The sequence below is a fragment of the Monodon monoceros genome, unplaced genomic scaffold, assembly GCF_005190385.1.
Source record: "Monodon monoceros isolate NGI ecotype Baffin Bay Population unplaced genomic scaffold, NGI_Narwhal_1 Super_Scaffold_5, whole genome shotgun sequence".
Taxonomy (NCBI): Eukaryota; Metazoa; Chordata; class Mammalia; order Artiodactyla; family Monodontidae; genus Monodon; species Monodon monoceros.
This window is the reverse complement of record NW_021703782.1, coordinates 55104353-55126675: the sequence shown is the minus strand read 5'-3', so window position 1 is coordinate 55126675 and position 22323 is coordinate 55104353. Positions and strand designations below refer to the sequence as shown.

General features: G+C 36.1%; 1 protein-coding gene across 10 annotated transcripts in view; it reads right to left on the bottom strand.

The window, feature by feature from the left end:
- The window catches only part of PTPRD (protein tyrosine phosphatase receptor type D), a 2000866-nt gene that overhangs the window by 297746 nt on the left and 1680797 nt on the right, over positions 1 to 22323 (bottom strand). For all 10 annotated transcript variants that reach the window (XM_029201877.1, XM_029201881.1, XM_029201880.1 and 7 more), the window contains 2 exons: positions 19049 to 19194; positions 15522 to 15663 (listed from right to left, as the gene is read on the bottom strand). In XM_029201877.1, the coding sequence (XP_029057710.1) occupies positions 15522 to 15663; positions 19049 to 19194 (288 nt within the window). The remainder of the gene's footprint in view (positions 1 to 15521; positions 15664 to 19048; positions 19195 to 22323) is intronic.

Below are 22323 nucleotides of genomic sequence, written 5' to 3'. Positions count from 1 at the left end.
ACACTCATGCAGTACCTTTTCCTGCCTTCTGCTTTACTGTAAACTAAAGTTAGGAAAAAACTGATTTTGCATTTAAAAAGAAATCAATTTGAGAAGAAAATGCTTGTCTCAAATGATAAATTAGTTTATATCAGGAAATAACGATTTTTCTTTCTTGACCTCATTCGAAAGAGACTTGCCCATAGTTTTCAACATGGAATCAATACACATTACAGCTTCAATAAAACATCAGTATACGTTAGGTAGTCTGTGCTACATTCACAGTCTTGATCATACCTCCGTGGAGAAAATAATCTTGACTGAATTATTACCCTTTAAAACAATTCATTCTCTGCTGTTCACACACTCTCCCCAAACTTTAAAGAAAAGGTCATGAATAATAACCTTGATATTTTATAAAGAACATTTACTCAAGCAACTTCAAAGATATAGAAATAAATTATTCATCTAGTAGTGACACATATTTTAATCCTTTTTACCTTCAAATATATATGAACTTTCTAATTACATCAGAAATTAAGGTTACGTTAGGTACTGGGCCATAAATACAAATACAAAGCAATTGAATTGCAACAGGCCAAGGAGTGTGTCAGAAAGACAACAGTGTCCCCATCAAACTTAAGGGAGTGCTGAGATGTCAGGAGAGTTTCAAATTGTAACCAGGCAGATGAACTGGGTGAAAATTCCATTTTTAAAATTTCATCAAATACAGGGTCTTCATAACATCATTTTGTACTTAATATTTAATATATTATCTTACAAGTGGATAGCAACCACCTCTCCACAGAATTTTAAAACCAATGTGTTAAAGAATGGAGCATCTCAAAATAGAACACAGTGAAAGCTTCCTTCAGATTCTATGGAAGTCTGAAAAAACAGTGATAAACATAGATGAGTTACTATGGTTAACAGAATTATTAACGATGGCAAATGTGAGAAGCAATTCACCATTTCTTATCAAAAAAGATTGTGGATTGTTTCTATCATACACACAACCTAAATCATAAATTTGAAAACTACTCAACTAGAGATACCCTCTTTTCAGAGGATAGCTCATACCCAGAACCACCTTTCACGTGCAAGATAAAGACTATTACAGAGGGTCTAGACAGTTTCATTCTTAGAGTTTTTGACTCTGAATTACTCTGGCTAAAACTGCTAACAATTCTGGTGTGCTATTAATCTCGCTGGAGTGATTATGTCTTCTATATTGCTGAGACTACCTTCACCAGCTCATCTGAAACATCCAGAATTGCGGCTGGCACAGACACAGCCACTTCCTTATTTAGAAGCAATTTAGCTGGTAATGCTCTAACGGGGGGCTATCAGTGTATAAAATGATGTTTATTCAAACACCCAATGAGCACAACCATACTCTACTTTCTATAACTTTTGTCTAAAACATTAGTTTTATACATACATACATTCTTTTTGTTAATATTCTTTTCCTTTATGGTTTATCCCAGGAGACTGGACATAGTTCCCTCTGATATACAGTAGGACCTTTTTGTTTATCCATTCTAAATGTAATAGTTTGCATCTACTAACCCCGAATTCCCAGTCCATCCTTCTCCCTCCTCTCCTCCCCACTGACAACCACAAGTCTTATCTCTATGTCTGTGAGTCTGTTTCTTTTTTGTAGGTAGTTGAAGAATCTTTTTTTTTTTTAACACAGTCTCTCTTTATAAAAGAAATAAATATATTTCCATCTGAGAATTCATGAAACTCAGGTGTCACGAGATGTAGCATAAACTGATGGCTACTAACAACAGTTACCTAAAATACTTGTGGAAAGAAGGAAGAGAGAGAGGAAAGAAGGGTAAAGGGAAGAGGAGAAAGAAGAAATCTACCCAGTACCTCTGATAAGGGCTGGTCTCTGGAACACCCGTCTTATGAGCTGAGAGGCAAGTGAAATTGCTTATACTTCTCAGGAGAAGGAACTGAACTATCATTTTGGAGAAATGTCTGATGACTGCTCATCAAGGGGAAGTACAAAACCTGATATATCGAAGTCATTTATTTCTAGTCTTAATGACTAGGCTGAAGTCAACTTTGGATATGTCACTTGGACAGTCCCAAATTGTAAAATTTACTGACATATTATTTCAACAAATATTTGAGTACATGCTTTGTAATAACCTCTCCTGTCTAGGTGCATACAAAGCATGGATAAGTCAAACATAACACCTGCCCTCATGGGATAAGCAATACCAATTTCATTCCTGTTTAAAAGGATCAAAAAGATCCAGGTTGTTTGAATTAGAAAAATAAGAGTCATTGAAGCACTGAAATAATAAAACTGAGTGAATAAACTTTTATAAAAACAGGTATTTCTATGTGTACCTATCCTCCTGCATAAAAGGGTAAATTTAGTTTCTTTTATTTTCAGACTCTTTTGCAAAAGTTGCCATTAAAAGGCACATCTGATAGTGCAATTTCAGCACAGAACATACTCAATAGGAAATAACTAACCAGAGAACTAAAGATGTGCCTTCTTTGAGTCTTGCTTTTTTTTTTTTTTTTAATACTAACTTTGAAACTGGTACGTTGTCCCACTTAAAGCCCTTGATTTTATTTATTTATTTACTTATTTTATTTTTTTGCGGTACGCGGGCCTCTCACTGCTGTGGCCTCTCCCATTGCAGAGCTCAGGCTCCGGACGCGCAGGCTCAGCGGCCGTGGCTCACGGGCCCAGCCGCTCCGCGGCATGTGGGATCTTCCCGGACCGGGACACAAACCCGTGTCCCCTGCATCGGCAGGCAGACTCTCAACCACTGCGCCACCAGGGAAGCCCTGGTGATTCTTAATTGTGCAGGAATTTTTTTTTCTTTTATTATTTGTATTTATTTACTTATTTCTCTTTTCCAATATCTGTAAAACATGAAAATGTAAACAGGTTCTGTGATGTCTCCTCAGTGAGAATAGAAATCTGAAGATCTTGTAAATATTCATTTTACAGAAAAACTCTTTAAGGAAAGCAGCCTCAACCATGCCTGTCTTCCTCCTTGTCTCTTTTCTGACATACAAGACAACATGTCACTCACAGAGAATAAGCTCAGAAATTCACTTGATGAATTTTGTAAATAATAACACTAAACTTTATAACTAAATTATATTAAAATAAAAATTAGGAATCCATTAGTGTCTTGCAGACAAGACTATTTTGCTTCAGTGATGGTGTTGGTGTTGGTGTTGATGTTCTGATAGAAAGAGAAGCAATAGAAAAACTGGCCTTTTAGAATGGAGGAATAAAACATAACCAGATAAAGTTCAGTTAACAGGGGGTCGGGGGAGGGATCCTATGCGAAGCGTACAACCATCCTTATGGAGAGTGCAGCATGTGTTCACTCCATGAGCACATTATATGTTAAACAGAAGAGGAAGCAAACAAAGCTAAGATACTCTCCATAAATGTAGGGACTCAGAATTTTAAACATTTGGCAAAGTCCTTTTAAGTCTGCTGATCAAAGGAGAGTGAGTCGGGAAAGACATTCATCCCACCATCTGTTAGGCTCACATCCACAATTAATATTCTTTATCAATCAAATATCTCTTAGTTTTATCTTAGTGGTAGATCTAGATTCTATAACACTTGAAACATGAAATTTTAGAGGTCTACTTTATGAAAACAAATGCAAAAATACTACTTTTGCAAAATTTAGGGAAAAAAACAAACAAACATACAATCAACTGGACATACTACTAGGCCCTCCCAGGGCTTTGGAAGGCACCAGGTAAGTGAGGGCCTTGACAGTGAAGTTTCCTTAGCTGCAGGGTAAATCTGTCTCTACCTCAACTCCACATCAGATTACTTCCCCTCCACCACACCCCTCTAGATTTTCTGGCACCAGAACACGGCGATGGTTTGGTGAGGGCCTTTCACCAAGGAATCATCACTGGAAGACACAAGAAGAATGGCCTCTGGGCTCAATCAACACTGTTTGCATGTAGTTGGTCAGGCTTTTTAAAACATATCATATCAACATATTTTGTTTGTTTTTGAGTTATCAGAGCCATCTTTTAAACATGTTGATACGAAATTAAGACAAGACTAGCTAAACCCCAGTCCTACTGGGCAACACTGAACGTCCTCCTACCTCTTTGTAGCTGGTTTACGGTAAATTACTGCAAAGAATAATTTAAGTCCAAGTGAACTCTTCCTCCTCAGCAATGATTTAGCTGTTGATAAGCTGAGACAAGGGATTTCCATTTGCTGTTGAGTGGGTAAGTGCTAACTTTATTCATGCATCTTCAACAAAGATTAATGGGACTCCCAGTTAAGTCCGCTGCAGCACTTGATGTCAGTTTATAACAGGCTTGGCAATACCTGGAAATTCAGATCTATCATCATAAGATACTATGACATGCATAAAACTCAAGTGTAAACAGGAGGTTCTTTAGGGCACAGGGTTCTAACCCAAGTTGTTAGGCCTTAGGAAGTAACAGATCTAAGAATGTTCCTGTTTTGAAGTATACGCTAATGGATTTTCCTCAAGGGTAGAAGCACCTGAACTTCCATTTTTTTTTAATAGATAAATATTTCATTATGAAAATTAATTTTGTTTAAGGAAGTTGTCTGAGGAAGAAGATGTTTTAAGGTATTTTATTAGTACACATTAAAATCATTTCCTATTTAGGTATGCTTTGTCATCTCCACCCAGAGCAAAAAATAGTCATAAAAAATGGTGCTGTAATAAAAACTCCTTTTACTATTAGTTGGGAGAGAAACAAATGGGAATATTACTTTGAAGGTAATTACTTAAGCTTTTTATTGCATCATATTTTCTCAAAACCCAAGCAAAGTATATCCCAAATCTTTCTACGGATAAAATATAATTTTCCCTCAGAACATTTTTACTCATCAGGAAAAAAAGGCAAGTTTAACTTTTCTGTCAGTTGAGGCGTCATACGTCAAACACATTTTACATTTCAACAAACCTTACTGTCACATTGATGGAATCTTCAAGGAGACATTAGTCCTTCTTATGCAAGCACTAACTTAGAAAGGCGTAAGCTGAATTACTGTGAGCACATCTCTAAAAATAGACCTCATTATCCCCAATGACAGTATATATGTATAACTGCCTTGTCATTTTGACCAAAATTATGGTTTCTGTCAAACAGAGATTGTAGCTTCCTTGAAGGAAGGTGGTGGTAATGTCTTTTCCATCTTTTTAGTCCCAACACTTGGCGCAATCCCTGGCATAGGGAGAACCATATTATCAAATGAATAAATTCATGAATTTAATATAAATTGCTTCTCATGCACTGTGTGCTTATCTTTGATGTGGAAGCAATGCATTCTGTTATTTCTGATTTTTAAAAATAAAACCTTACATGAAGTAGTTCTGGAAGAAAAAATATTTAGAAATGCCTTTGTTAAACTTGTCATTTGCTCACTCAATCAACAAATATTTACTGAAAACTTATAACATGTTGAGCACTGTGCAGGGTGCTCAGTCTTGAGCAGAGAAAAGTCCTGCCTTCATGACACTTCTAGTCTAAGTATGGGAGATAACTCTGTTGCGGATAAAGGAAAAGCTTCCTCTCATTTTCTCTTAAGTACACACCCTTATCACTTATGTCAGGATGACATTCAAATTTTAAATACTCTGTGGAACCCACAGTAGCCAATTGGCGGCTCACGCATCTGGCCCATAGAATTATTAGTGGACAAGGCAGCACAACTTAATGACTATAAAGTATGTGTTTCCCTGGCCTTACAGAGATGGCTCTGCCTGTGCCAGAAAATTCTGCTTTACAAATACAGCAGTGCCCTTTAATCAAAATAATTTAAAATGAATTATTGATAATTGTAATATTACTGGTAGTAATCGTATTGGTAAGACTAACGATATCCTCCATAATGACTCACATTAACTGAGTGCCTGGCACTTTGCTAAAAGCTTTACGTGGATCATCTCCTGGAATCACCCTCTCAAGTTCAGGCAACAGGTCTTATTATCTCTACTTAACAAACAAAGAAGCTGAAGCTTAAGAGAAATGTGAGCAAAGCCACAGAGCAAATAGTGGAGTTAGGATTTGAACTCAAGACATCTGTTGGCAGAACCTGAACTCGTAACCACACCTTTTTTCACTTCCTACATCCAAGGCAGTAGCATAACTGGAAGAAGAAAACAAAAAACAAACAAAAATCGTCTTCCATTACCTCTTTAAAGGTTGAAACAATATATGAGATTTTCCCACTTCTTCTAAAATACATAACTAATGATGATGCATTTTCAAAGACGTTAAAAAAATTAATGGTTTTTATCTATTCTGTGATCTGGGACAGTCCAGATATAATAGAACAGAAATCCCATTTTAGGTATGACCTTAGTTTGACCTAGGCGGTCCAAGCAACTGACTATCGGGTCCTAATGTACAAGAATTCTGAAGGCTATGGGAACGTGTGTTAACACAACATTAAGCACAAATGTACTAGGGGAAAAAAAGAAGTTAAAATTCTTAGATATTGCATATTAGACAGCATTGTACCAATAAATGACCTTCAGTTGTTCCAAATAACTTGGCAATGCATGTATATTTTCAGACTCTCATATTACCTTATTTCCATGTGAAAAGCTGATTTTCAGTCCTTTGGACTAAGCAATGTTTTATAAGGCACAGAAAACTTTTCCAGAATTGTCAATCCTACCCTTTTTCCCATCACCATAGACAGGCACTATTCCAGACACTGTCCAGATTCAGCAGTGGACAAGAGGGCCAAACCAAGGAGCTCAGCTACAAACGGATAATGGGAGAAGGCAGCAACTTTTATATCTGAGTCACTGTGCCACATCTAAAGATAAGGAGCTTCAAGTTTAGACATAAGTAATGTGTCTAAACCCATATAGGTCAGAAACAGTGGACTACTAATAGAAACCCATGTCTATCTAGTTACAAAGAGCATTCTCTTTCCATTGTGGTTCCCTCTGTTTCACTACCTCTCTTTGTAGTGTTCATTCCATTTGCCTTGATTTTCTGGGTCTCAGTCACACTCTCCATCCTACAGTGACTAATGAAATAATGATCACTTTTGTCCATTATATGTAGAGTGAGATAAATTTCTGCTCAAATGGTCTCAATACACTGTATGTGTTTACATAACCATTTCTATATACCCCTCTTTATATGTATACATTCATTTCACAAATATTTGTTGGGTGCCCAATAAATGCTAGGAACATTTCTAGGCCAGAGGAAAATATAATGGAGCTTATAGGCAAAGGCGGGAGGGAAACATAAAAGTTTCAAGAAATAAAGAATATAATTTCACATACTGCAAAGTGCTACGAAGCCAACACGTCATATACACACACACCACCACACTATATACATTGCATGTATAAAACATATATATATATATATATATATATATACACATACATATATATGCAAATATATTTCCCAAACAGAATTTTTGGTTTAACTATACAAGGTGTAAGTATTGATAAATAACAATCAACTTTACTAAAAGCTATCAAGTTCTTATGAGCTAATACTTTCCCACTATATTTAATTTTCTAGTTGTCTGATTGATCTGTGGTTACCCATGCCATTAAACAAATACTCAAGCAAAAAGAAGTATTAATACAAACTTAGAAGGATAGAAAATATCTGAAAATTGTAATAATAATTTGCTAGTCTCACTCATGATACACAGTTTCACTCTTTTAAACAGCTCTTTTGGTGCTATATTCTGAAAAAATGTAGGCTCTCTTCTAGGAAAACCCAAACTGAGATCAAATTTTATTGCCTGAACACACACATATCATCACGTATGTGAGAAAAGAAAAAAATTAATAGGGTTACCTTGTGGCCAAAGTCTACGTGTTAAAAAAAAATCCACTGTGTGAAAATAATATATGCATATTTAATGCAAGGATAAAGTTTTAAAAATCAAGGGTAAATGTTAAAGATACAAAAAATAAGGGCATGGAAAGTTCTGAAATGTAAATTAAAACACAAGCTCATTTAGAAAGATCACAGATAAGACAGTCTTTAAATTGTCCTGCTATCTTTAATAAGATATATTAAGAATACTAGGATGTATGTCATCATATTTGTGTTTAATGTGGCATTAATTCACAAGTCTTTTTTTTTAGTAAGATAAAATAAGTTACTTGCTCTTCTAAGGAGCTACATAACTAGGATTTTCATAATTAAACCCTAGATGAGGCATTTGGTATATCTATGCCCTAAATCCCCCCAAAATTATGCATGTACAACTTTGAAAACTACATCTTAATTAGTAGCTTAAAATAAAACTAATTTTGAAAGCCAGAAAGTTGAATTTTTAAAAACTGTTCAAATTTTATCAATGAAAGTCAACCAAATATCCAGTTTTAAAATATAAACATCAATTGTATATAAAGCACCGTGAATTGTTTGATACGTTACTTTAAGTATTTTAGTAAACCTCTGCAAATTTCAACTCATATAGAGATGGTCAATATTAACTTAGTCACATGATTTCTCACTTGTGTAGTTTAATCTCTTTGGCCAATGAAGTATGTCCCAACCTCATTTTCTTCTACTACTACTCTTTTAACTTCTACTCTATTCTGAGCAACTACTGCTTATACCTACCTGTGATGGTTAATTTCATGTTCAACTTGACTGGGCCACAAGGTGCCCAGATATTTGGTCCAACCTTATTTTGGGTGTCACTGTAAGGGTGTTTTGGGATGAGATTAACATTTAAATCAAAAGACCCAGTAAAGCAGACTGTTTTTTTCTAATGTGAGGGGAGCCTCATCCAATCAGTTGAAAGCCTGAATAAAACAAAAAGAATGACCCTCTCCCAAATAAAAGAAATCCTCCTGCCCAATTGCCTTCAAACTAGGATACTGGCATATTCCTGCCTTCAGACTCAAACTGAAACATCAGCTCTTCCTGGGTCTCAAGTCTGGGTCTGCCAGTCTTCACACTATACCATCAGCTTTCCTAGGCCTCCAGCTTGTTGACTCACCCTGCAGATCTTGGGTGTTGTCTGCCTCCTTTATAAGCCAATTCCTTACAATAAATCTCTTTACATATATAAACAAAAAAACTATAAATATGCATATACTTATATTGGTTCCATTCCTCTGGAGAGCCCTAATATACCACCCACACCCACCATCAAATATTTAGCAATTTCTTACCTGTGTATGTAATCAGGTTCATGAAACTTTCTCTATCCCTAACAGTCTCTCACACTAGCTCTGCCTGACAAAACCCTACATAGTCTTCAAGCCTCAACACAGAGACCACTTCCCTCCCATGATGCATCATCATGGTGGAGTCTTTCCACTTTGCACACCCATAGCACGACAGCACTGTTTTCGGTCACCTCTGCTTGTGTGTGGGTGGTGAGCTGGAAGAACATAGTTCTTCCTGGACAATGTCTTATACATCAAAAGTGAGTATCTGAAGGGCTAGAATACATTGTCACAACATGATACGGCAGGGATTATTTCTGACTGGGTAAAACCCAAAGGAAATCTTAGCTGTATGACCAAGAAAAAAATCATTTCAAACTCTCTGGACCTTGGTTTCTTCCATCAAACATAAGAGATTTGGCTCGGTACACCAAATTCCCTCCCAGCTCAACATTTCTACGGCTCCATTAACAAATCAACCAACAGTAAACACTCACATGACTCAATATTCATTTTAAAATTATCTTAAATAATATAATATGAAGCCTAAAGTAGAAAACTGTTCTTACTTAAATGCAGTAATTCACAAGTGCACTCATTCTCTCTGAGCCCTTTTAAGACATAACCCCAGCATGGAAAAACAAGTGATAATGATTAAAAGAAAGCAACATGCATCACCAACAGGAAGGTCCTTAAAAGACTGATCACAAGGGAACACTCAGAGCCTCAGCTCACACACGCTCATTCTCCGAAATATAATAAGTTTTAATGTTTCTCCGCATTAGGGTCTCCATGGAACTGTTCACATGGGCTCCTGCCTTTGTCAACACTGATACGTAAAGAGTAGTAGTTATTTGTAAGTACTACTGAAAGTCAGAAGTTTCTGTTTACTTATATGGCTCTGCCCACCACCACCTCTTTTCAGCACGGAAATGCAGTACTCAGAAAGGCTTTATCGTGTTGGTATCAATGTATTCCAAGTACTCAACTATTTTATAAGCCTTTTCAAAGAATCTTCACTCGGTACCGTAATTGTCAGCAAGTTTGTTCTGTGTTGGCCATCCTTCCTTTCGTTTCAGGCTTTCCTAAAAATCCTTTTGTGCGACAGTCAAGCAGCTGTGCTTTGTTCTTTAATGTTCCTAGCTTGGATCCCCAGCCGAGACCATTTTATAACATAAACGGCAAAGTACCATTTTCACAGCAGGGACAACTGTGTTCATCTTCAAAAAGAGGCATTAATAAAATGAGACTGTAACGAACATGCTAATTCTGATCACAGGGTAGTGCACGATGGCAGAGAGAGTTGACTGCCTTCTCCCTGAAAGATGGTAAAAGTTGTTTTTGTTTTTTTTTTTTTAAACAACTGCTACAATGGCTTACGTTTTTTTTTGAAACAGACATATTATGCAAACATTTCTCTCCATTTCCCAGTGAAATGCCTTTTCTGTCTCATCCAACTGCTCACTGTGTGTTTTACTATATCAGTAACAGTCACCTTCAGGGAGCATCTTTTTTCCACCTTGCAAGAGCTGACTTGTTGAAATAAGCATGTCACCAAATCACAGAAAGCTAGAAAGCAGGGATCTGAGTGATCACCAATTCACTGCCTTCCCTGTGCACATGGCGCCAAGATAAATAAAGAAGTAAAAGAACAGGGAAGTTAATAGATTTGCTCAAGATGTCACAGCTATTGTGGGACAGAGCCAGAGCTGGAACTCAAATTACTGGAGACCCGGACTTGAGGACTTTGTGTATTATGTCTTGATGGTGATTATTCATAAACTGTCATGCACGTATGTGGAGTAGATCCTCAAATATAAGTGCCATTTCATAAGGTATACCTGTAAAACTAGGCAACTCAATTGTCTGTTTGGTCAGCTATCTTTTGTTGACAACAATTTTACTTTGTGTGTGCTCCAGGAACAAGCTAGAAGATAACAGCAACAATGGTATATATCATACTCTGTTTTCTTGTGGTAATGCTTGTGCTGGTTTGGGGATCAGTGTTATTTCAGAATGGGCAAGTCTCAGAAGATAATCAACTAAACTTAGAAAAATGACATAGTACATGCTGTTTTGGATGACAACAAAATGTGTATTTTCTGATTACTACCTAAAAACAATACCTGAATTCAAGAAACATGACATTTAGACATCTCAGACTATCAGAGACAAAGTTGACTAAATTTTTCTAGAACTTTCTCTTAGAGAGGGGGAGTCATGTGAGCAAGAAAAGGGGATTCTCCTTTTTTTTTTTTGGCCATGCAGCACAGCATACGCATATGGAATCTTAGTTCCCCGACCAGGGATCGAACCTGTGCCCCCCCGCAGTGGAAGCACAGAGTCTTAACCACTGGACCACCAGGGAAGTCCCAAGAAAAGGGGATTCTTGATGTCTTTCTACTTGTCTAAAACAGGCAGATGCTCCTGGACTCTTATAGGAAAGAAAAGTCTATGGAAGGTGATATCTCATTTTCCCTGTCCAGTGGCGGACAAGATATATCTGAGAGAACATTTTCATCCCCAGTTATCATTATACGGATTTACATTTACAAGTAATGTAATACCTTTAGACAGGAGGAAACTCTGGCCAGTGAACCAAAGATTCAGAAAGAACCAATTCCATCTGGATGATAATCGCTCTTCTTAAAACACCCTCTCTGGTCCTATACTTTGCCCTTCACTGAAAGCTTAATATCAAATCCAAAGTCCTTAGCAGAATCCCACAATGAGGTAAGACTCAACCCTTAATAACCACTCAGTGAGATGTGAAGGCCTTCACTTAAAGTTCTGCATGGAAGGGAAACGTGTATGACAACTATGCTCAGCCCCTTTAAGTGCTATAGAACTATGGAGATGGTATGTTCTTGTGTTTCCACAGGCAGGGCAAGCAAAAAAAGTTTTAAATGACCTGGAGGCCATAAGTACCACATTCAACACCCCTTCTCCCACTACTTCTTCTATGAACTGCAGTCTACAGCGTATAAATGGTAATTGCTCAAATATCTCATTCCAGGGTATGTTCAGCCCGAGCTTGTAGTTATCTTTCCTTATGAAAAGAGTTTTTCAGAGCGAGGGTAATTTGAAACGAGCTACACAGGGAAAATTTTCCCTGAAGTACTCCCTTCAATGCACATGGGTGGTCAGAGTATTATTTCAATGTCTTCTGCGTTAGCTGTACAGGTCAGATGATTAAATCTCCAATTAATTAGGTCCTCTAGTGGCCTGTGTGAAATAAATTAGTGATCTCCATCCAGTCCACTTAGACGAAACCCATCGTGACAGCTGGCACATTTTTGGCATTGTCAGCAGAGTGGGTAAAAAGTAAATGACCCATGTGGACAAAATGGGCATCTAACGATGGGTGTGGATGAAAAGTGCAAAGTATTTTCCATCCACTGCAGAGCAGAGAGCTTGAGTATCTGCCAATGTGATTTGCAAGAAAAAGTGAACTTAAAATGAGCACGAAGCCCATCAACTATGGAATGAAACTTCACATTCACCTAGTTAACTGTTCACAACGTTCATAATCTAGAAATGTCAGTTTACCACTGGAATGTTTGTAAAGACTATTACTAATAAGATTACTGTTATTTAGAAATTTTAAACAAAGAGGTAACTCTAGGACACAAAATAATTCCCAACTCCACTTATTTCATCCTATAAGGATATATAAAAATATTCTATTTTAAGGTTATGTTTAGACTACTTTTTCATTATCCAAAATACCTTTGAGTTTTTCTCATGAAACATTTCCAAAATTGCTAAACATAGTCTTAAAAAAATAAGGTTTAAGTACTTTACTAGAATTATAAATTTTCATACAAATGTACTTATATATGACAGATATGCACATAGAAAGTCAAGATTACATTAAAATTTTCAAATGTATTTGTTTTATGTGGGAGCTACCTGGATAAAAGCAGATGAGATGGGAGGACCCCAGTCAGCTGGGAGGCAGGAAAACATAAATCCATATGAATGTCTATGCAAAGTGATATTTTCCTCCAACTTCTTGTTAATTCCTTCCTCAAATGCATAAAGATTAAGTCAAGCCAAGTGACTGCCACTGTTTCCTTTTAAGGGGTTTGTTCAGGGAACTCAGAAGGCGAAAACACCTAAAAAGTTTCTAATAACTTTTACTTGATTGCATCTTTGTAATACGTTTTCTACATAATAGCATTAGTTATAAACTACATGAATAAGCAAAGATTAAAATTTTTAAAGAAGACCAGCGAATCTGATCTAGCTTCCTATATGAATGGCCCCCAAAATTACTCAACAATCTTCAGACCTTTTATCTAAATTTATGTGAACATATACATGTATATCCACATATGTACATATTACAGTGTGTATAAACATAGTCTCCAAGGTCCCTTTCAGCTCCGAAATCTGACTTCTAACTCCTAACTGCTCTTTTTTTTTCCTAAAGTCTTATTCTTACCTAACAGATTTTACTCCTCTCTTTACCTTTACAAATATTTAGAATTCATTTCTTTTAAAACCCATTCATACAGTTCAATTATCTATAGTTCACAGACTATGATTTCTACTCTCACTGATTGGGCTTCCTGTCCCTCATGAGTTGGAACTGGCTTTCATGCTTTAGAATTGGTGCCTATGAGCCCATCTGGGAATAAATGACCTTATCTGGGGTTGTATGGCCTGAACTGTGGTGGTGTCTCTGTGGGGTGAGTCCTTACATGGCTGTCTGTTCCACACTCCATGGGATTCACCGTTTCTGACCAGCTTTTATGTTAGCTTCTGGGTCCTAAGTATCGCACTGCAGAAATAGTGCTGGAATTCTTACCTTGTTCAGAAAGCTGATCTAGCTCCTCTTATTTTATATAGGTCTGTGTCCTGCTGGAGAGTTAAAACTTCAGCCCTAAATCATATAGTCCATTTGGTTATTATCTTGGTTTATAAGATTACAAATTGTCTCTTATCCGAGGCTCTCTCTCTGTTTTGAGCACCTGGAAATTTCTTTCACGTTTGTAAACCTAACCACACATTTAATTTTATTTTCAAATATTTTATCAACATGTCTATATGTTTACAGGGGGATGGAGAATTTCCTATATGAACACAGTGTGTCATAATGGCCAGAAATGTAGCTCAAATTTGACTTGTTTGTTTTTAAGCAGCATTCTGTTACATGCAATTAAAAGATCTATATCCAGTTGGTCAATATTTCCCCTAAGACTTAGTAAGATTTTATAGTACTTAAAGCACATTGTAGGATGTATATGTAAATATTATTTTCTAGACTTCTCAGATTGACTGATTAATTTTGGTACTAAATAGGTCTAAAAGAAAATATTTTTCATTGTATAAAACATACAGAGAAACATACATGCCTCAAAGTGGGGGTGGGGGGGATGGAATGGAGGAGAAATGCTGTCACTCTATATATGTTCCTCTAAGATTATTCAATTATGATCTCTTCTTTCTAATTCCATTCATCTGAAGAAAGGCTATTTTACTAAGTTGTGGAATCAAGCAAAGCAAAGTTCAAAGCAATACAAAACAGACAAATGCAAGTGTGTATGAGAAAGAAACAAAGGCACAGACGGTTAGTCTGGAAATGTCAACTACGACGCAAGCCAAATTAGGCAATATTCTTATCTCTATACAAAAGATTGAATTATATATATAATACAACAGAGCATTATTAATCACTAGCCATTATTCTCTAGCACTGTCATTCTAAAGGAAGTCTTGGAAGTAGATACACCGTACTACAGATTTAGCAAGTCATCCCATGCTTTGGGCACATTGCATAAGCCACATAGCTGGAAACACAGAAGGGGACACACTGTTTCCAATCACTTTGCATCAACAGATGTTAGTTCAAGAAATATAAAAGACTGAAACAAAACACTTTTTTTGGACATAAAGAAGAAAGGTGCCTTTCTTGTTCTTGATTCCTCTGCTTAATAAGAACTCATCTTTAGGTAGTAGATAGTCCTTGAATTTTGCAAACACCAATGTCAGCTTTGGTAATTTCCAAAAAGTAGTTGCTGACCTAGATATGAAAAATCCACACACAAGTGAAGCTAACATGCAAAACAGTAGCATACCCTGCTTCCTATCAAGGCTCTTTACCAAAAATCAAAATGGTATCTGGCATTTGAAATCAGCACTTCTTTGGAACTTTCTTTCCCTTCCCTGACTAGCATTTTTTAAGTCCTAGGAGAGAAGGCACCCTCTCTGTCTATTTAAATAAAGTTTGACCCTAATCAGTATTTTACTTCAATTCATTTCCCATTTAAGTGTCATGACAACTGTAGTCTTTTCAATGATTCTACAAAAGAACACCTGGGATACAGAATTTCAACTACACAAGCAGCAGCCTTGCACTTGAATACTTACCTCGTAAAACTGTGAGTCTGGTGGATACACTTATTTCTCCCACGTTATTCGAGGCCACACATTCATAAATTGCCTCATCTCGCGGAGTCCGTAAGGGTTGTATTCTGAGAACTGATCCAGATCCATCGTCAAACTCTATTACCTATTAGAGGAAACAATAGCTGTCACAGGTGTTGTTACTATCATCTGCCTCTCAGCTAAATCTCTTAAGGCAGTGGTGAACCAGCCATTAGGCTCAGAATAAACTCAGAAGCATTTTGAGACTGAATTTTGATACAGTGATGAAACAGAATAATTGATCTAATGTACTGAATCCTATAGGGCAGAATGGAAAGACATGAAACTACATATGCAAAAATGTAGGTTTCTTGTCTCTACAGAAAACCATTCAGGGTTTAATCATGAAAATATTCTAGTATATGTATCTAGAGCAATGTGACCTTTTTATTAATTTTGCAAGAGACTTGCTGCTATGATGGATACACTTCTTAAATTATTCTGTCTCTGACAGCACATATGCACATGTGGATCCATTCAGTAACTGGACGATAAGGTGAAGAAATAATGTATGCCACCACTGACAGCTCTTCTGGTTTAAAATGTCTCATCCTGAACAGTATAGATGAGCAAACCATGAAGAGAAACTGCATAAATCTAGTACTTAGGCAGCCAATGAGATGGCTTTCATAGCCCCAGAGACTGATGGCATGCATTAATTTTGCCATAAATCATTCCAGTATTTGTTTTAGCTTAGCATTTTCTGCATTTTTAGGGCATTCTTGCTGTAAAATGGAGGCTTGCTTCACCAGGCAGAAAATTAATGTCCTAAACAGTAAGCCTGAATTCACTATCATTATGGACTCTACTTTGAAACAGTTAAGTATTTGTCACCTACTCAAGTAATACTTTTAAAAAATGATGTTGATAATATTGATAAATATGCATACAAAACTGTAGAGTCCTCTACCTGTCTTTTCTATAACTCTGCTGTGTTTTTTCAGCTGTTCACTGAGATGGTGGGTTTTATTTTTTTGCATTTCCCTATGAATAATATATCCATGTGCTTAAATTGTGAATAAATTAAGAATGCTTTATAAATATATTTACTAGATGATCAATCCCAGATTTTGTATATAAGTGTCAACATACGGAAAAAAGAGACTGAATGTTTTTAAGATATGGCCACTTCAAGTCCTTTCCGCATCCTATTTACATTCTAAATTCACAGAGATAGTCAAAACATCCCATTTCTCAATGCACCACAATTTATTTTCAACTCTATTAAAAATATCACACACTTTAGAATGAATCTACTATGCATTGTGGGAGAATAAAGTTTCATAGCTACTGGAATCTTTGTCAAATATGCTATAATTTATATATATATATATATATATATATATATATATATATATATATAATTTGAGCATCCTATAGCTTAATGTAGAGAAAGGTTTAAACATCTTTAATACTAATTTAAATTTTGATTTTTTTCAGTTTTATTGAGAAATAATTGACATACATCACTATATAAGGTTTAAGGTGTATAGCACGATGGTCTGATTTACATATATTGTGAAATGATGACCAAAGTAGGTTTAGCTAACATCCATCATCTCATATAGATACAATAAAAGAAGAAATGATGAGAACTCTTAGGATCTACTCTCTTAACTTTTGATTAATTGTTACATGTCATTGCATGCTTACATTTCTGAACTACTTCCTAGGTTTAGACCTATTTTCTTCAACAAACAATATACACATTAGATGCTAATATTGTAATCTCCAATGTGCAAACCCGATTTAACACCCAGTATTAATTATGTACCTACTCTAGACCAGATGCTATATTTGCCACTGGAGATAGAAGAGGGAACAAAATCAGTCTCACTCATACTCTCATGGGCTTTAGAAACTAGTGAAACCAAAAAATACAATATACTGTTACAGACATGAAGGATTCACAGCCCAAGACTCAGTACTATTTGATGTAGCCGCTTTGTGTTAAAATAATTTTTTCTGGATGTTTATTTGACTCTCATTAGGAATTATGTACTGAGCAGACCTCATGCTTTGAAATGTTTACTGTTATAATTTAAACTTTGTTACAAGAGTTTGTCAAGAAGCCATCATCACTAGCAAGCATGATGTCAAACTTCTCTTTGACAAAGAAGTGAATTTCATTTAAACTAAAAAGTATATGTGCACCAAAATTCACACACACATCATTTCCTATGACAATGTAGGAAATATTTCTCAAAGATTAAGATACTCTTGTTGTTTATGTTTAAATCACTGTAGGTATCTGATCTTCAAACAAACAAAATTTTAAACTTACCATTTGTAAACTACAGGCCAGATTTCAATTTTCACCAGTGTAATTATGCTCTTTATGCATTTGGTCCATTTCCTGCTCTTTGAGAACTGGTGAAAAATGAATAAACTCACAATGCTCTGAATTTTGTCGTTGCTATGTTTCATTTAACTGGGAATTGTTTTAATTTGCCAAACTGTGAATTAGGCTATAAAGTAGTCAGAAACTCAGGTAAGAGGAGGTGAGTTTCACATTTTGGGTCAATTTGGAGGTCTAAGTGCTCTCTAAAAATCAATCTATCCTCTTCATATCTTAAATTATAGGCATGATATTGTGTGCCTGTAAAATATATTCAAATTTTCTCTAAATAGCTTATCACCTATTTTTCTCCTCCAGAAGGAGCAAATTTATAAACCATAGGCTCCTTAAAAACACCCAAAATAATATCTGAATTATCATCTTCAATGCACTAAGCTTTCCTGAATAAACAAAATCGACTTCATCAGTAGGTTTATCAACTATCAACCTGGTTGGGCATGTTTCCTTCAGAGCAGTTCTTCACACTAACACACTGGAGCTAAGTTCTCTTTCTAGTCCATGCTACCTGTAAAACACAGGTGTGAAGTATAGTGGACAACTAAATTTGCTGTCCAGTATCCGTTCCCCTTCTTTCGGGTAACAGGAACTTGAATTCTCTTTGGGAAAACACGACTCCTTCATTCCAAGCCATGGGGTTGGATGGAACTGATCTCATTCCCAGTAACTGAGGTAGATTCTGATTAACATAAATGAGTTAGTCTGTACCATCCAGCTGTCCACACAGACTGGTTAAGTGATGAACACGAAACTCAATAAGAGCCAATAGCGCTCTCACTCATCCTCTAGTTTTGGATGTGGGAGGATGTGAGACTGCATCTTGCCATCTTAAGGGGAAGCAGTCTGAGGATGAGGTTACAGATGGATGCTAAGAACACTATTTGAGCCCTCGTACAAGTACGACAAAAGTCTGTCATCTGAACTCCCAAATTCCCTTTTTTAAAAAAGCTGAAGCCATCTAGAGTGAAGTTTTCCATCACATACAACATAAGGGATGGCATATCTCAGTGATTACAACACCTTGTATCAGAGAAAAACAAGCAAGTAACATACAAACCAAAAATTCAGCAGTTACATTCTTCCCCCCAGAGAAACAGAACAATGGACCTAATACCTCAAATCTCTGATTGCTGACTTTCTTTCCTTTTTTGTTCCAGACAATTTTAGGTCTTGGGTCTCCTGTCGCTTGGCAAATGAAAGAGGCAACTCCACCAGAGACCCCTGTCTGGTCAACGGGAGTTCGTGTAAACCTTGGAGGTGCTGAAATAAAAAGAAATAAACATCACAATTAGATGGAAAGTGGAAACACAGACTATTACCCCACTGCCACTGCTCTCTCCAGAGCCCTCAACCCTATTTCAGTCAATACATACATACATACACATATACAAGGGTTATAAAATTAGGAAAGCACCTTTTACATTTGAGGGTAGTTCAAAGGGGAGGGAGGTAACTTTCTGGTGAAGTTATCTGCTAGTGCTTTTATTGCTGAAATCCGTATTATGGCAGAGACGCAATAACATTTGTAAAGCAACATCACACATTAATTTTTACTACCAGTATTAAAAAAAATCCAATTTGTCCTCTGTAACAAAATGAGCTCATCAATCAAAGTGAGTAAAATTTTAGCTCTTTGCTTTGATGCCGCTATCAGGACACTGCCAGAAAGCAGCAGTGCCACTATTAAAATTAGTGACATTTAAGAGAAATTCTAGGAAATTTTAAAGAGACAAGAAATACAGCCCTGAGTTAGACGGTTTGGCAAGAAATAGAAATAGGATAATATGGTAAAGTGACTCTAACCCAGATATTGTGTGCTGCCTTACTTTCAACTGAACTCCACAATCTACATAAAAAGATGAGTCAAGAAGCCTCCAAAGTCATAGCAAAAATAAAAGAATTTCTGTAAAGAAAGATGTAGACTTCAAGATTCCTAAGGACGAAAGGCTAACAGTTGGAGGTTTTTGAAATGTCCTCTGTCTCCTTTAAATGTTCCTAACATACACTTTCCCTCTTAAAAGCCTGCTTGTTATCCACCTGGTATTTCCGGATCTAGAAATCTATTATATGAAAATTATATAAAATGTAGACAAATATTTATGGACAAAGATGTTAACCATATATTTTATTTACAAAGATTGTAAGTACTCAAAACATCAATTATTATAGGAATTGATGGTGAGATAAACTGGCATAATGATGGAACGTCATACAAATAGTAAATGTTGTAATTATAAACTTTTTATTATATGCCATGAGAAATACGTATGACTCAATGGTAAGCCACGAAAGCATCACACAAAATTACAGATGAGAGATATCAGGTAAAGAAAAATGCACCCCAAAACAGATAGGACAAAATATGCTAAAACATTAACGATGGTGGTTTGGGAGAAGGTGTTTTAATTATTTTTCCTACTCTTCACATTTTTCTTGCTTCTTTGAGTTTTGACAATTATGTTATAGTTGGACATTTTTTAAACTCAAAAACATTTTACTTTCCCATTTTATTTTCTGTTTTCTTACCCCTATTGCAAATTTTCTCTTGCCTCCGGCCAGTTTTCAATGATACGTCATTGAAACAAAGTTTTAGTAACCATAGCTAAAGTTTATTTTGAAAACTATCCTTAGATTCTAAGTAAGAAGAAAATAGCAAAGTTCATCATTGTTTGCTCATCACCAGTATTTTCTCCGCCTTGTTTTCATGTTTCCCCTGTGATGCTCCTGCTGGCCTGATGGTGTGTGTCCTGACCCTCATCTTGATTTTCCTGGAGTCAGGGAAGCCAGATTTCCTTCTCAGCTCCACCATTTTGTATGTGTAACATTTTGAGGGGGTGCCTAACTTTCCTGTCTCTTAACTGTAAAAATATGAAATGTGAAATAAATTATCTTGCAGAGATCCCTTCCAGTTTTAAGGTATTAACTTCCACGATGAGGGAAAGAAGGGAGAAGAGAGGTGAGTGGTATCTTTGTACTGCTGATGCTGGGAAATGAGTCTCCACTTCATCAGGAAATTCAACTTGGTGTTGGTAGAACTGGTGAAAACCCAGGCACCTGTTTGTTCAGAAACCCTAGGAATGAAAGTGGGCTCTAAAAATGCTGCTAGATATCACATCCAACAGCATCTCAGGGTAGCAATACAAACTGGATGATTACCAGAACTGTGAGCAATGTTTAAAATGATTTGAAATTGATTAACAGTGAGAGGAATAAAATACACAGTACACTGATGTCACTTTTCTGTCACAAACAAAAAAGATATTAAAAGTTTTTATGGTTTTCATTCTGCTGTTGCAAACAATGCAAATTGATAATAACCACTCGCTTGTAAGCATCTAAATGGAAATTATAATTATGAAATTAAAATTCCTAGGGAGTCTCCCTGGAAAAACAAAATGTATTGCATTGCTATTTTAAGTGGTACAGCACTGTCATTTTTAGGTACTTTCCTTTTTAAAGTCCATAGCTTAAAAATTGTCAACCCTAAAGGAAAATGAATTTTAACAACCCAGCTTCCCATTTAAGTTCTGTTTTGAAATTTCTCACAAGAATGTATGGACTGGGTGGAGGGCTGTTGCATAAAATGACTATGTGCTAATCAGAAATTAAATAAAGAAGGTAGGATGCCATTTTTGATGCACTGGGATTTTTTTTTAAGGGAAAGTATCCTATTTCTCATCCTAAAGAATGAAGGAAATTTGGAGATTCTGACAATCTGCAAATAGGCAACAGTTACTCGGGAAAGTGCTTCCTAAATACTGAGGGGGGACAGTAAGAAGTCAAATTAATATAAAACCTAGAAGTCTTATTTCTAAGTGGAAAGCATAGGAGGCAAGCTCCCATGTTCTCAAAAAAGGGATGCAACTATCATTCCAATGTTCAGATGTGTTTTTCTTTTATCTTCATTTCCTGGTCATACCTTACAGTTCTCATGCAAACATTGACAAGTTTAAAGATATGACCACTGGATGCTACTGCAAGGATTTTTTCTTTTTTTAAAACTTAATTGATAATTTTACCTTTTAAAAATTTTTACAGGAGTATAGTTGATTTGCAATGTCATGTTAGTTTCAGGTGTACAGCAAAGTGAATCAGTTATACATATATGTATATCCACTCTTTTTCCATTCTTTTCCCATACAGGTCATTACAGAGTACTGAGTAGAGTCCTGTAAGGATTTTATTTCTGAAGATGAAGTCAAGTAATAGAATTAACCTAATGAACTGTGGAAAATTTATTGAAATAACCAGTTAGGATCTGTTTCAGATCTGGGACTGTTTTTCTAAATCCTACTACACCCCACTGTAGTGACTCAGTATTCTTCAAAAAAGCAGCCCGAAAAGGGTCCTTAAATTTATTCTTTAAAAACAAACACACAAAAATGAAAT